This window comes from Electrophorus electricus, chromosome 2 (assembly GCF_041902795.1).
Source record: "Electrophorus electricus isolate QZ-2024a chromosome 2, ASM4190279v1, whole genome shotgun sequence".
NCBI classification, from domain to species: domain Eukaryota; kingdom Metazoa; phylum Chordata; class Actinopteri; order Gymnotiformes; family Gymnotidae; genus Electrophorus; species Electrophorus electricus.
In genome coordinates, this window is record NC_137498.1 from 26,449,519 (window position 1) to 26,466,831 (window position 17,313).

At 35.8% G+C, this 17,313-nt stretch overlaps 1 protein-coding gene across 1 annotated transcript; it reads left to right on the forward strand.

Moving 5' to 3' along the window:
• Positions 1-1,823: 1,823 nt before the first annotated feature.
• On the forward strand, positions 1,824-17,106 carry tuft1b (tuftelin 1b). The gene is made up of 12 exons (XM_081697063.1): positions 1,824-2,163; positions 11,394-11,471; positions 11,633-11,710; positions 11,865-11,951; positions 12,032-12,094; positions 12,239-12,328; positions 13,131-13,229; positions 13,490-13,707; positions 14,175-14,280; positions 14,694-14,777; positions 14,850-14,941; positions 16,249-17,106. The coding sequence occupies exons 1-12, from the start codon at positions 2,110-2,112 to the stop codon at positions 16,319-16,321; spliced, it is 1,122 nt and encodes a 373-aa protein (XP_081553189.1). The 5' UTR covers positions 1,824-2,109; the 3' UTR covers positions 16,322-17,106.
• Positions 17,107-17,313: the final 207 nt, after the last annotated feature.

The following is a 17,313-nucleotide window of genomic DNA, read 5'->3' on the forward strand; positions in this document are numbered from 1 at the left end:
TGCCCAAACACTGAAACTGCAGCTATTCTCTTACCAACAGTTTTTTTTTAAAATCAAAAGTCTTAATGTCAGCAAATAAATGTGCAAAAACATGTTACAATAAACTGCCAGTCAGGTCTGAATTGGCTGCATGAACTGTTCACTTTTTATAATGTAAAAAAAAATTAATTTGTGATGGATGAGACACTTGTGAAGTGCAGAATATTATATAACGATATGATAAATGTGTTTATTTGTTTGTTTGCTTACTTTATGGCCTCCTAAATAAGTTATTACAAATGCAAGGAATTCAGCTCTGTTTCTATTAGGATGCATCAGAGGAGCTCCGTGCAGCTTTGTCATCTGGGAGGATGTAAGAAGTACATTGGTCTTCCGAGCATTTGAAGCCAGCCATTGCATTCTTTCAGCTCATTGGTCTTATAAACTGAATGCATGAAACATAACACTATGCGTTTAGTTTTCCCCCCGACTGGATGGGGCATTGCAGTGTTGGGAGAAGCGGTCATCCTCTGCCATACGCAGCCATGTTTTTCCTGGCTGTGCCATTGTGCTAAGATACTCTGTAATGTATTTATTTCTTATTCTTTAGAGAATGAATACTAGTAAGATCCAAATTACCTGCAACATAAATTTCGGGGTATACTGAGACTGGTCCTTTGTAATTACCGTCATTATGAGCGAACTTTGGCCTGTAGCGCCTGAGATTGTTCAACACTGCGCACATTGTTCTGGTCCAGATCACAGCACAAGTAAAGAAAATTATGAAGCATGTTGGACACAAAACCACCCAGTTGAATGCAGAGTATGTTTAAGTTTGTTTGGAGAAGAAACAAAATGTGGACTCTTCCTATACATTCAGGGTATTGCTTCTGCGCATGGAACTTGACTTAGGTAGACCTACTCAATTAACTTCTGTGCAGTCTGCGGTAATTTTGAAATATTGTACAACTACATTATACTATACTATGTTATCGTTACATTGTATTTAACATATTAACAGGCTGTTTTAAATAAGGGGAATTGTATGAAAATGACAACAGTAGGTTAGCTCACTGATTTTTATTAACACCATGTAATGCAATTTTACGTTCATTTTAGGAACATAACTTGGAACCGTTGTTATTGGAGACATATGGCCAGATTCATAAAACTTGATGGTAACCGCATTACATCATACAAAATAATTTAATTCCTATTTATAAAGTTATTTTGGTTCTAATTAGCGCGCCTGTTTCAACTTGCTGTGCTAATCTCGCCCGTGCGAATTAGGTAAAAGGCAATCAAAACCGACATGTAAATGATTTCATACATATTAAATACACAGTCTTTATACAGCTCAATTCGTCGCATGTAAATACACGTGCTCATAACGAACTGGGTTCCCCCCTCCTTAATTAGACGGGTTCTGTGCATGTGCCTTTCCCTCAGTCGCTCACTTAATCATATTCCTTTTTCACTATATCACACTTAAGACGAAAAATGTTTGTCTGCTCTTTGCTGTTAACGTCACCTTGAATCTGACGGTAGTTGTTATGATTTTGGCCCCTAGGTTATTCCCTACCAGCCCTGTTCTAGATCAGCATACTGACATTGCCTGTAAATACTCCACTAAATATAATACAGTTATCCAGCCTTTTAAAAGCAACGAACAGAATTTTAAACTTTATAGTCCGACGTGTTGAATGCTTTATACTAAATGTTTAAAATGTGTGATGTAGATTAAATTTGTGCTGTTCGTCGTTGCAGGTTTATTGGGTTTCTTTGAATAGCATCTAATCACCGTCCCGTTCATTGCATGAGCGTAAAAAAAAGGTTGCACCATGCATGCACACTTCGCCTGAGGTTTAGTTTAAGCACTAACAAAGTAACAATATCCTTTGACGTGACAGGTCGTTTTCCATTCCTGTTTGACGCGCCTGCAAGTAAGTTATGTGCTGGCTGCATTACAGGAACAAATCTTATACGCCGTTTTACGACAAGCATATGTCGACGGAGAACATCCCAGAAGCCTGCACTTGACGCAGTGTTGTCGTCCCAAAGAGAAATCTTAGCAAAAAGCTCAAAAATAATCTTGTTTGTAACCACACGAATGATATTTCCCACTTGGAGATGGATGTTTCAGATAGAGCGGGGCAAGACTTCAGCAGTAATGGAAAAGAAACTGTAAGTGTTTTATCATTTTAGTTCATTTTTATTTCTTACATCTGGAGATATACTATTAATTGAGTTTCACAAATCTATAAATCGTACGCTTTGTGTTTCACCTGTTGCGAGTTGTTTTGGGTGAATTTCAGAATTATGTACTAACTACTATGTAGACTATTTGCTAAACGTTCATCTTTATTCTAACTTAATTTTTCTAACGCAGACTGAACTAAGTGGTTTCTTTTCTTTCTTTGTTGAGTACTGGAAATCAGGAGAATCAAATTAGGAGAATGTTATCTATAAAAGTTTCATTGCCAAACTTTCTTGCCTGATAGTGACCATAGTTTTTTGAAGCAGTTGCCAAAATGAGACATTTACATTTTATGCTTCAGAATGAGACAGATTAGAAATGTATCTGTTGGTGAATAATGTAAGTTAATTATAGCACACGATCATATGCAAAAAGACTTTTCAGCCTACTTCAACTGACTATTATTCTCGCATCTGAAACGTATTAAGCAAAAACATACATCAAGACTATTTGGTACCCAGGTGAAATGAACTTCACTTGTCTGTACAGCTGAGACACAGGCTGTCTTCAAATTAAAACTGAAGACTTGCCTCTTCACTGACCAATTAAGTGTGTTACTTTGCAATTAAATATGCAATTAAAATCCTTTACTGTCTGGAGGGTATAGCATTCATTCTCATTCCTGCATGTTGTGACCATTATGCTGTGATGGCAGTCTTCCCTACATTAAGCTGTGTGCTGTTAGTTGCTGAGTGTAGGTACTTGTTGGGATTTTCTAATGTGATATTTGTGAAATTTATATACACAAGCCCATGAAGGAAGAGCTTAAGTGCCTCTTATTTGAAATAATGACTTTAGCTTTTGTTGTGGAATTATTACCACTTGGCAAAATAATAATAATAATAATAATAATAATAATAATAATAATAAATTACACACTGACCTGTCATTAAGGATATGGCTTTTCCTGCAGTTCTTTTGGCTCATCTCTGTGCCTGGGCCCAATAGGCATGTTTTGAACCCAGTTCTGTGCTGTCTCTTGCTAATAGATAGCATGCTAATAGATGAAGCTAGATGGTAAGAGTTCCTTCAGAAGGATCTGAATTACCTGGTGCACAATTAAACTCATTGGCCCATTCAGGGCATTCCTTGCATCAAATGTAGGCCTACGATATGTATAAATATGCCATTATGAAGCTCACTTTTTAAAAGACAGATCTTCATCAAAAACATATTGATTTAACATGGTTTTTAAAAATGAGTATCATGGAGTGGTACGTCACGGGAACGTGCTATGTCATGGGAATGTGGTATGACATAGATGCGTTCTTGGTACTTATCACACACAGGGGATCATGTATATTTGTATACAGCTAGTATTTGTATCCTGTTTTTAGGCTGACATATGGGCACTGGCACTCATGGCCAGAGCATACAAAAGTTCATATGCTTATTTTCATGTCAAAGATTAATCAATGACCAAAAGCTATGTCCAGATGAGATTGAACCATGTTGAAGAAGAGATCTTCCTAGTGACTATGAGTACATGTATCTCAGAATGTGTATTTATAAATGGGGCATCCTGAGCCATCAGATTAGCTTGCTGGGCTTTTATCATATATGCATAATAAGTCGACGAGTTCTTTCTAAAAGCATGTTGGCAGTGTCCTTATTCAGTTCATGACTGGTTATGTAAGTTCCAAGGACAACTTGGCTTCCTGAAGGCATTTGTATAATGGCTCTTAAGTGATGACTGTTATGTAAGAGTATTTAGCTGGTAAATGAATGCCAGTTACCAGTTAGTACACTCCACAACTTAAAATGTTCGCAGTTGTGCCTTTTTCTTCTGTCTCTTGTGTACATCTTGTATACATCTACTCTCTCTGTTATACATACTCTTTCTGTTCTGATCTGTGTGCAACATGTATATATATATATATATATATATATATATATATATATATATATATATATATATATATAGAGAGAGAGAGAGAGAGAGAGAGAGAGAGAGAGAGAGAGTGAAATACTATACCATGATGAGAAAAAAGTGAATGCACCTGTCTGAATAATTTATAACATAGTTATCTCCTTTGTAACCTTTGTGTTCATAGTAGGCCATATTCAGATATGGTTACAGCCAACATTTACTTTATATTATTTTTCTTAAAGATAAATGAGTTGCCTGAGATCCAATGGCAATTTGCACATAAATTATATTTGATGAGTCATTGATCCTTCCAGATCAGGCTGTTTATGCTAAAATGGCTGAAGATTAATGGAGTCTTACCGAAGATTACAGGATGGTTGATCTAGAGGAGAGTGAGCCTCTTGTTTAGTCAAGGCTAAAACCAAACAAGAGTATTAAACTCTTAAATATTAATTTATTTATGTTTATATGTTTAAGATAGCAAAGATTACAAATGCTTCAGATAGCTTTGAAATAAAAAAGACACATTTTACTAATAAAATTAAGAGCGATAATTTTCTTTATATAAAGATAAAGGAATGTCAGCATAATTGTGACTTATTTTAAACCATTGTAATTCTCTGCAATGCGTTCTGTAATACCACTTATGTACTCTAGGTGGAGCAGTGCAGGTAGTATGGGAGGGATGGGCTGGTATTGGACATTGCTTTTGGCATGTAATGTAATTCAACATTCTTTTCTGTTCTGACTCGCAAAAAAAACACATCCAGCACATGCTCAGACTATCACCAAGCAGTATTGGGTTTCTGGTATAAGGTAAGATAGACATCTCTCTCTCTCTGGGTATGGTTTTGTGTGTACAGACATGAGTTATATTATTTAAATACATTAGTTATTTGGTAGTGTAGTTGTATTTAATAATATATTTATCGTACAATTGTACATGTTGGTTGTTTTGTAGTTTGACCACACAGTTCTTCTTACAATATCTTTGTCAATAGGTAGAGTAAATACCACGTATTCCAATGCAAAAAAAAAAAAAAAAAAATTATACGTACAAGGTCTTGAAGACTTTCCTGCATTCTCTGTTCTAACTGTCACTTGTGCACTTTATGCCCTTTAGACGTTTGATGCTAAAAGAATGATTACTTATAATGGCTTGTTGCTATGGCTGTATATGTTTTTGCATGTGGGACTAGCGTAAACATTCTTGTTTTGAGATTACATTTCAGATCATTATGTTGTTAAATGCTATTCTGAAAGAAATACAAGATCATCAAGCTCATCTGTTCATCATTATAACATAATGGTTTGTTACACAGTATAGGCATAGTGTCATGTTTCATATGTTCTATCTCTGTGGTCTAATTTGGATATGTTCCATCTCTATAGTCTTGCTGACTCATTGGAGAGTTTCTCAGGCTACTGCTCCTTTACTGGCATAAGGGGGTTAGTGATGTCACTCATAGTCTTATGCCTGGAGAAAATTAAGTCATTTGAGACTGGATCCTTAGAGTGGTTTTCATTTGGTTCCTTTGCCAACATGTTAAATTGCTGTTTTACCTCTTTTTACTCTTTAGGACTGTGATTCACTGGTATAAAGTGTAGTTTAAAGTGCTTTTTAACAATGCTATGTTTTCACTACATAATGACCCTGTCAGTAAGTTGATTACTTATATTTGATCTTTATTTATAGGGAATCATGTTATTAAATCAGTGACTGGATGATTAAATGTAAATGGTCAGCAGACTATATTTTATACTTAGGTCAGGTCACATGCCATCTGTGCCCCAAATAAGATGTTGCTCTGGAATGTGTCCAAGAAGTGAAAGTATTGAAAGACCTCAGACCCCCCCCCCCCCCCCATTTATATCTGTGTGTCTTCACATGCTTTGCAGTAGGCTCCTGTCAAAGTTGAACATTGATTTATAGCTTGTTGGTCAGGAAAGACTGATATGAAATTTACTAAAAATGGTGCCAGAATAGGCTACACCAGCCCAATAATAATAAAAGTATATGTCAGTCCTTAATGCTTGCTATATTTAATTACAGAATAGAGAGTAGTGATAACTCTATTCACAAACACAACATTTTAAAGTATATTTGTTAGATTATTCATCCAATATAGAGAATTAAATAAATATCTAAAGATAAAATATGCATTACATTCGTGAACAGCATTAAACAAATAAATGTAACCACAATATGCTTTCAAGTGATGTACACAAGCTTGTGGAAACACATGTATGTAGGATGAGGGTCTTCTTTATCAACACTGAATGGGAATTTAAGGATAAAATTTAATCAACATTCTTTAAATGAGAAAATTGTCAAATAAAACCATTATTGATAAAATATACATGCATAATGCTGTGGCTCTGTTGGGAAATTTCATTCCAAACTTCCAATAAACCACCATTAGCTCTTCATTTAGGTGAGGAAATAAGTCATTTCATGCATAAGTACGCAGTAGCAAACATGATGTGAACTTACTCAAGACAACTTTGCAATACTGAAAATGATATTTTGTATTCTTTGCTTGTACTGTATTCTTTGAGACACTTCAGGATTTGCTCTGGGATGTTCTGGAATGACATTCGTATTGACCATCACAGTGTGGAGTAATTAGTAATCCACCAGTCTCCTTATACTGAGCTGTAATAGTTTTCACTGAAAATCAGATCAAAATTTAATCAAAAATAAAGAAACTGTTTTGGGGGTTTTTACATCACTTTTCCAATGACTTACTCTGCGTTAGACAGCTTTTCTGTTGCGTTCTTGGTATATCATTACCTGAGGGTGAAAAAAGGTTTAGAGTCAGATGTCAAAGTGTTAGGACACTTTGGTTCACTAAAAGTCTGATATGGTTGCTAATTGGTAATAATAATTTGGCTGATATTATAGGCCTCATTTGTTGTTTTCAAGTGTGAAAACTTGAATGTATAAACTTGAATGTAGCTTGTGGCTTTATATTTGCTATTTCATAAGACACACTAGATAAATATACCATTAAGTACAAAATAATTTGTAATTTGGAATAATGCTTGGAAAGCATTCTTATTAGAATTTTATTTGTTTGTTTGTTTGTTGTCTTATTTGTCACAGAGCTGGTATTACAAATATTTAAGATTTCTTCTTACATGTTTTTATTATTTACATTTTTTCCAGTTTACTCTGAGATTCCTTTTCCTTGTTCAGGTATTTACAGATCCAAACTATGTTATAAATTATTTTTTGGAATTTCCTCATCTTTCTCCCAAAACATATTTTTCATGTTATTACTACTAAAGGCATTATTTCTAAAATATGTGGTTTGATCCTTGTCCTAGTGTCTCTTTCTTTTTCCCCTAGGGCAGATATTGGAATCTAACATACAACTGAAATTTGAGTACGAAAAATGGGACAGCATCCCTCTTTGAATTAATTCTTTTTCATGAGCTAGACATAATCTCAACTGAATTTAGACTAACATATTGTGTGTACTGGATTAATATCAGACTGGCCAAACTTAATTTTAGAATCTAGATTCTTTATGTGTGCAATGCCACCAAGCCCCTGCCACTTCTCTGTCATATGTTTTTTTGTAAGTATTTGTATCTTTTCAATGTGCTTTTTTTGTTTGTTTCCTTTCTTCCCTAGAGGGATTGGAGTAGATTTGGTTTCAGTTGGTTTTTATTTTTTAGATTTATATCTGATACATATTTTTTCAGTTTGTAGTCTATTCTCTCAATAAAAATGACATTACAAAATTGGTAAATAAAGGAATCATATTAAGAAACACGGATATATATTTAGATATTTATATTTTCAGCTAATACATTTCAGGGTAAATGCTACATCTTGGTTGAGGTTATTTCAAAACACATTGAATAACATTTTATTTGTTATGAAAGTCAGGGCACAATTCAGAAAAGTATATGTTTTCATACTATTTTGCAAATCTAGGATTTCGAAGGTATGGGTGTGCGTGTGTGGGGGGGGGGCTTCTTCTTACTCTAAATGTCAATATATTCAAGTTTTATAAATCTAAGCAAGTTCAGACTTATATTAGTGCACATGTAGAATACAGTTATAAAGCCTTTGATATTGATATCAAGTACCACTTCTGCCTAAACTTGATTTTGAGCCGTGAGGGGTTCATTAGTGAATGTGCCTTTATCTTTCTGTGTTGATTTTATTTATTTTTCAGATAGAGAAAATCATGTAGACACCAAGCCTGTTTATGTATAAGGTTATTTTACAGACATGTAGTGGAATGAAGCCTCAGTGGAAAATCCTTGTGTTGCTCCATTTGAGTAAAGTCAAATTATATAGATAGGTATGCTTATTAGTTCCAGCCTTTGAGGGTATTTCCTCTAAACATGCAATATGTGTGGGTCAGAGAATGTAATGCTTTCACAAGAGTTAACCAATCAGTCCTGACACTGCCAATAGTGTGTGTGTGTGTGTGTGTGTGTGTGTGTGTGTGTGTGTGTGTGTGTGTGTGTGTGTGTGTGTGTGTGTGTGTGTGTATGTCTGTGTCTGTGTCTGTGTGTAAATTTATGTTTATTTGAGAGACTACTTCACTCTTTAGGAAAAAACAGCATCTTTCCATGTTTACACAAACAGTGGTGTTTATACTGATTGCTAACAACTAACAGTTAACAAGCTTGTGTATTTTACATCTCTAAAGAGCAAAGCATATTATACCTAATGTATAATGTAGTTAAATGCATGAGAAATAGAAAAGCAAGCATGAGCTAAAAAGGGTGTGTGGCATTGGAGAGTTTGTTGAGTCAGTGAGCACCTCGGGTGTTGTCACTTGCCTTTATGATATAACAAAAAAGAGGTGAAAGATGTTTTACCCATCTGCTTCACTGAGGTTCTTTCTGACTGAACAAGTAGTACACATGGTGTTGGGGTGTGTGTGAGCATGTGTGCGTGTGTACAGGAGTGCCATATGCACATATTAAATGAGGCTTTTTCCCTCACTTTCTCACACTGCGTGTGTGTGTGTGTGTGTTAAAGGAGGTTTTCTTACCACTTCCTACTTTGTGTGTGTATGTGTAAGCCCTGAGGCTTTTTATCTTTGTCTCTACTCTTAGGGAGTAACATTAGAACTTCTAAACTCTGCCAGTCATAATGCTGATGGTTTTCTGCTGTTACACCCCAACTAATTATCCCTGCCATTATGTGCACTCACACATATATCATCATACTGTTACATTTATACATGCGCACACACACACACACACACACACACACATACACACACACACACACACACACACACACAGAAATGATTTTGCTTACAATTTCGAATCTAGAATATACCCAAGGGAAACTGTCTATTTGCCCAATGCTGTACTCTTAGTATCAAAGTCTAATACAGTCTGAGTAGGAGTATTGGGACACTGCATTAACTGCAATTTCAATCCTGGTGGAGTAGATGTTTCCACAAACACACACACACGCATCTCTTTTTAACCCAGCATGGTAGCTGGAACATGCTGACTGTCTGTACCTTGCTACAGTGAGATCACTATATCTCATTCCTTTCTCTGTCCCTGTGTGGACAAATAACAGTTAGCTATATTTAAAGTACTCAATTTGAAAGATTCCCTTTCCTAAGTGCAATAATCTGAGCAATATTTGGTCCTTTTTTGAAGCATGCTTTCTTTGAATCTGGAAGATATCTAACACAACTAAAGACATTTGTTGCAGAGAATGCTAATGTGTATTACAGGAAGTAATGTGTTCTTTCTCAGTATACACACTGGTCCATGCTGAAGCTCAGTGCCACACCAACACAAATTCACTGTGATATCACACTTCTGTCAGCACTGATTTTTTAAAATTCCTATAATCAGCATGTGGATATTATTATTTTCACACAGGCAATACTTGTGAGGTATTTATTGAAGAAAAAATGTGCTTTCTCAACACTGGAAACTAGTGCCATGCACTTTATGTACTCATAAAGCTGAATAAATAATACATTGAACTAATAAAGCCAAAACACTTCAGTTAATATAGGGTTAATTTTTACAGTATCACTAAAATTAATTTAACACCTGACATCATTTGGAACAGCAATAAAAGCATTTATTTGCTTTTATATTGTCAGAGCATTGAATTCCTCATTGGATTTATTTCTTTGTACATCTATTACTCTTTTGTTATATATTTCTGAATGATATGACAGAAATGATAAGTGCTTTCAATGTTTTGGTCAAGAGGGTAACTTAAGAAAGAGCATTGGCTTAGCAGAAATTTTAGTTATTGTAATTAAGAGCTTTACAAAATTCCATAGCTTGCATGTCCACACATAAATCTAAACCTGCTAAAATACATACTCACAAACAGTGGAAGTAGACAGTAGTTTTCTGCAAACTATCGTATTAAAAACATAAAGGTCTCTACCAAGAACTGCTGGGTGTTTCATTCTTTATTAAAAACTAATACAGAACTTCTCAGTTGACGCTTTTTATTGTGGATAAATTATTTCTAGCCAAGATAACTTCAGAAAAAATATCCAGTACACTCTGAATTTGTCTCCGTTTTTAAATTCTTGAAATGCAATAGAAACCAATCAAATGGTAGTTCATGCTTCTAACACATCTCTTAAAGGTATCTGATATTGGCTCAGTCAGTATGGTCTTTCGTCATTGCTACTGTTAGTCCTTTACCTTGAAAGTAGGACTTTTGCTAAAAAGTAATTCCAGCCATTAATACCAATTTCAAATGAAATTATTGAAACAATTTGAGGACAAACTACTTAAGCTATAGTTGACAGTATAGTTGCACTCAACCTACTGGACATAAGCACATTGCTGAAGAACCTCTTCCTGACTTTTGTGCTTTGTTCCTTTTTTGTTGTTGTTGTTGTTGTTGTTGTTGTTGTTCTTTCCCCTCATTCAGAAGGCTTTCATAAATGAAGGCTCTTTTAATTGTTCATACATCATCTGTTGCTGCGAATAGTTGTGTATTTGTTTTTTTGTTTGTTTGTTTGTTTGTTTGTTTGTTTTAGAGATTAGCCTTTAGAAAGACAACTGATTTAAAGGCCTGTATAGCATTCTTTGGACTTTTATGGTTGGAAACACGTTATGTAACATTCCATACACACTTGTTATATAACAAGATGGCCTAGGGGAGTGGTGTTCTTCTTGTATCTGTGTGCTGTAAATTTGTTGCAACAATCTGATCACACACACACAAACCCAACACCACTTTCTCTTCATATATCACTGTCCATGACTCCTTGCTTTTCTATCCTCTTTCTCTCCCCTTTATATTGTCTCTTATAGGACAGCTGCATCTATAGGTGTCTGAGAGACTACAACCAGAATCTAGTCACAGCATCACAAGCTCGGATCGGCAACCAGGTATATTTACCTATAAATACACACGTTAAGAACAATAGGACCAATCATATAGTCCACACTCACTAAGAATGTCCATTCCCATTCTCACCAGACATCTATAACACACAGCGTAAATATTGCTTATTGCAGTTTGAGAAAAATACATTCATTCCTTTAAACAGGTTACACCAGATTGTCCAAACGGACCAGAAAGGCTCGATACCAGTTATTTTTTAGAAGAGAAGATAGAGATAATCAAGGTGAGTTTGAGCAGTTTAGTTGCATGAGGGTTTTTTTTTTTGTTTTGTTTTTTGTTTTTTTGTTTTTTTTTTTTTGTGTGTGTGTGTGTGTGTGTGTGTGTGTGTGTGTGTGTGTGTGTGTGTGTGTGTGTAATGTTGTTCTTCTGTGCTGTAGGTCTATCTTGAGGGAGGTAGACAGGTCCAGGACGAGGAGCAGGAACGTGTCAAGATGTTGACTGATGAGGCATCACAAATTCAGGAGGTGAGTGCACCAGTCTCATCCTCAGTCTTAGTGGGGAGGGAGAGGGAGGGATAGACAGAGATGTTTCTGTTTCTTCTTAGGTGAGGTACTGTCTGAAGACCCTGAGGGAGCAAATGGCAACCAGATATAACAACAATAATAAGGTATCAAAATCACTTTGCTGAGTTTATATTCTTAGCCATTTTGGTTGTGGACAATACATTTAGTCCTTATCATTAAACAGGTTTCTTTATCTCTTTTGAAGTGATATTTAAAATTATTTTTTCAATGGGGACCCATTCCATTAGTTTCCAGCCAATGGCATCAGAGTGTGTGTTCCCATCAGCAAATTACCTGTCTCTAGCACCTGTGTAGGTGAGCCTGTCTCTGAGATCCAGGTAAGTTACTGCTACATTTTATATTCTCTTTAAAAAAAAATTAGTGCTCATTTTTGAATAGCACACTTATTAGGACAATGCATGGAAATTGTACACCTCTCTCTTACTCTCACTCTCTCCCACACATTCAAACATACACAACCACACATTTACACTGCACCCCCAACTCAGAAAAATCACTTAACCCACAGTATTAGGTTTCTTCAGTGTTCGTGTGTAGTTCTTTATCGAGCGCAGCATGTAAAAAGATACTTTTCCCATTATAATCCTTTTTTTTTCTAAACTGGGGTAATAGAGCTCAGTGTCAGGGAATAATTGGGAGATTGAAGTCTTATTATTCTGTCATTCAGAAGCCATTTAAAATGTTAATCTGCTTTGATTTTATTACATATCTCAAGTAAAAAACACAAACAATTGCAGAATATTAGAATACAATAACAAAAGGCATTATATCTTACATAAAGACATTCTTATGAACCTACATATAAATTCCACAGTCACTCTCTGTTTCTCTCACTTACACACATACTTCTGCAGAGGTTGACTTTTTAGTGAACATTTTACACGTGTGTGTGCACACCCACCCACCCCGACACACACACATCCACACATACCTTTTGCTCCTCTGTAAAAAGTTGCACCTATGACATTCAGCATTGGCCAAAGCTGTATTTAGCTCAGTATCGAGAGTACTGTCTCCTTCAGAAACTTAATGTAGCCTGATTTTTCTTTTTCTCTGTTTTGTCTCTTGCTCATTTATCTGTCTCTCTGTCTGAGTCTCATTTTTGTCTGCTTCTTCCAGGAGCAAGAGTGTGTGAGGTTGAAAGAGGGGACACAGTGTCTGTATACTCAACTGTGGGAAATGGAAAGGAGAAACCAAGAGGAGAGAGAGGCATTGCAAGTAAGTCTTTCTCTCTCTCTCACACACACACACAGACACACACACACACACACACATGCTCACGTATGCACACTCTCTTCTTCCTTCTTCTTGTAAGAAGAGGAAATTACTTTCTAATTACTTCTGTAATCTATTTGTTTTCAAACCTTTTGGCCTCAGCCTTAATTCTAGAAACTTGAACTTCTGTACTTCCAGCTCAACCTTTATATAAATCTGATTTCACAATGTACAATAAAACCTACCCTCTATGATCCCTTCAGCAAGAGAACAGAAAGCTCCAGACGCATCTCGAAGTGCAAACTGAGCGTGTGCAGCAGGCTGAGAGCAAGATGCAGAGGCAGGACCAGCACACTGAGAAACTGCAAAGGCTTCTGGGAGACCTGGAGATGGAGAACTCCACACTGCATGATAAAATGGCAGCCAGAGAGGCTGAGCTTCAAGAACTGAGAGCACTAAAAGATGGGGAAAATGAGAACAAGTGAGTGTTCCTTGGATTAATTAATCAATTATTCTTTTGCTAGCAACAGGAACCTGGCTGTTTAGAAACCATAGAATCTCTCACAGAATAATCACCTAAGCATATGATCTTCACGCAAGCTCATGCATAAATGAACAATGCTGATGCAGCAGCTGCCATTTTACAAATAACCCAGTAAACAACAAGAAACAAGTTTTTCTTTTTATAAGAAACATGTAAGTTTTTCATGTTCCAGTAGTCTTGTTCATTTAAAGAGCAGTTAACGGGCCAGACCAGATAAATGTAGTAATCTAATGACAATAAACTAGTCATTTTCACAGCAACAGCCAAGTGTCATATGCTGCATACAGAGAGCAGGTTAAATGTGTGTGTGTGTGTGTGTGTGTGTGTGTGTGTGTGTGTGTGTGTGTGTGTGTGTGTGTGTGTATGTGTGTGTGTGTGTTTGTGTGTGTGTGTGTGTATTCTAGATGTGAGAAGCTGGAGAAAGAGCTGATCATTCAGAAGGAGAAAATCCACCATCTAGATGACATGGTGAAGAGCCAACAGAGGAAAGTCAGACACATGATTGAACAGGTGACATACACACACAAAAACCACCACCCCCACCCACCTGTGCATTCCCCTACATATAGATGTTAACACAGGCACAGAATGGGCATGAAAATAGAAGAAAGATTTAAGCACTCAGGCCTGTGTTATGAATAAATTATGCATTTCCTTCCTTTCTTCAATCATCATTTGCACTTCCTGTCTCATATTATATGGTTCTGTTACACTGATTCATATAAAGAGCCCACTTATCTAGTTTTTATTTTTAAAACTGGCTAGGATGGTATACAATATCTTAATACCACTGAAATGTCTATGTAATATTCTAAATTGATTCTGTATGCTGTACATATTTGGAGAGATATGTCATTGCAAATTAGATTATTATTGGGGGAGTGGCTTTTATTATTATTAAAATTGTGCTTGTGTACTAACAGCTTCAGAATTCGCGGACTGTTATAGAGGAGAGAGATCATTTCATTAGTGACCTGGAGGAAAAGGTGGCTTTCCTCGAGGCAGAGGTCAGTATTCATCTGTGCACCTTTTATTTCTGTCTGTCACTAACAGTAACACAGCCCTTTTCTTTCCTATAGAACCGAGAAATGCATGACCAGATGGACTTCTATCTGGGTAACCAGACATCCGATACTTGCCAGTCAGAGAAGGAACCCCAGATTGTCTACAGGTGATCTTCCAACAAATCTGATTCTCCATTTTATTTATATAAATGATACATTTTTCTTGATTACTGTAGTCCTAGCCACATATGTCCACCTATGTTTTATGGTAATTGCATAATTCTAAAAGTATACATGCAAAATCATGTGATTGGTAGAGACAACCTATTACTCTGTATGATTTTGTCAGCATGTTTGCTACTCATATATAGTCATCTTCGCCACCCCTGCCATTTTATCCTGAAATGATTTGTGTTACAGTTATTTGCAAGGATTCCAAGAGCATGTAACATATCCTTCTTAAGAGTGCTTGCTCCTCCCCTAGTGCACAGGTTTTTAGTGGGATTATGCCATGGGACTGGGCTATCATGGAAGTTGCATTTTAATGTGTCACAGACTTTTGGAGGAATACTTTGGATCATTGTCCTGTTGGAATGTCCAGCATCAACCTGATTTTTGCCTCTTGGCAAAGGCAGATGCATTCATTAAGCTTTAAAATGTTTCAACTGGTTTGGCTTTTGGGAGCCAAACAGGCCTGCAACTTCACCACCATAGTTTAGAGTATAGGTCAGGCTCTCTTCTGCATAATCAGACTCATCTTTCAAGAAAGCTATATTTTGGTTAAATTAGAACTAAATTTCCAGTTACAGTAATAGAAACATTAAGCAATGCAATACCATCAACTGTGCTGGCCTACATTTGTAGCTAGTTTAATAAGGATTCTTTTGTCAAGCTTTCCATATTTCTTGCTGGTATGAAAATGCCATCTTATCAATATTTTAGGTACTTGATGAGGCCAACATGTGACAAGTCATTATATCTGGACAATTGATTTTTGGGAGCAAAATTAGTATGGTGTTTTCATGCAAATGCATCATATTTCCATTTTGTTTAAATTTCATTTTGACCTAATAAAGCAGATTGGTATTTTCAAGTAAAAAGATATTTTACAGTTTAAATTGATTTCTACTTCTCCTGTTTTAATAGATGGGGATCAGCATGTAACTTTAAAATTACACTCTGGAGAATTATATGAACAAGAATTTTTAAGGTTGTTGGTAACAGTGACCCAAGATTTTGAGCTTTTTTATTATTATTATTATTGAAGTTTTTTGAGTGAATGTCATTTTTTATGTGAACAGTTTTACTCTGCTCCACATAAGCTTTCACATCTGTGTTTTATGTGTTATATCTAGATTTTAAAATGGCTGGAATACTTTATTCAAAGCAAGTTTCACAAAATGAATGTGATAAAAAAAAAAAAGAGTTAAGAATTGTTGATAGGAAACTCATCAAACTTTCTTCTGCTTGACAGCAAACCTTTGACACCAACAAGTCCTGGGAACAAGTCTCTGCCCTTCATCAAAGTAATTGAGATCAAGTCCTGAGGGGGGAGAGGAAGCTAGTATACTATATATGTACAATATACCTAATATAATCCTTAATCTAGCAGTATAAACAGACATTTTTTTAAGATACTGTCATTTTATAAAGCATCTATTTAAAAAACAGATTGGTTCCTCTTGTAAAATGTTAAGCTTGCATTTATCACAAACACAATGACCTGTTTGTAATGAAGACAAAGCAGGCAGCAACAGGTCCATAGATGTGGTTCATGCAGATCATAAAATGTAGTCTAAGATCTTGTAATATGTGGCATGTAGATTTTCATTTCTGAGTATTATTACCCATATGGAAACTCCCATTTAAGTCTAGTCTAAGACTTTTTTTACTTGAGCGTTTTCATTGAATGTGTAGCCCTAACTTATTTTAAGACCAGCTATATTCTGAGGCTGTAAAAACGCCCCAGATTTTGTTTCGAATTTGTTGCAAACTATGTTATTACTTTACGCTTGGATACACTCTTCTTTTTCACAAATATGCTCTTCCATCTGGAGCTACAACGTTCCCATTTGTCTTGAAGTGTGAACAGGAGACTTACTGTTACTCTATAACCAGAGCTAGGTTCTATCATTCTGTCAGTTCCCATATTAAATGTGAAATCCATACACTTCCTGATGTTCATAGGTGGTGTAAACGTTTTGCTATGTATTTCTATATTTATATTGTGTGTTTGGGATCCAGTTAAATTTAAAACATATATATTGCTTTCGTTTTGATTGCTATATTGTTACATGATGTCGTCGCACGTTTCAATAAAGTTGCATGTGAGCTAAGACAATGGTGTCATCTAGTGGCTATGTATTAATATTACTGCTGAGCTAAGGGGGTAGAACCATGATAAACGACACATCATTTCTAGGCGAGAAAGTCATGTAAAAGAAAATACTAACATCTAATGACAAGATGACAAAATTTCCTATCACGTGATATTTGAAGTTTGAATTATAGAGTATGATTGGAAAGCACACCACAGCAT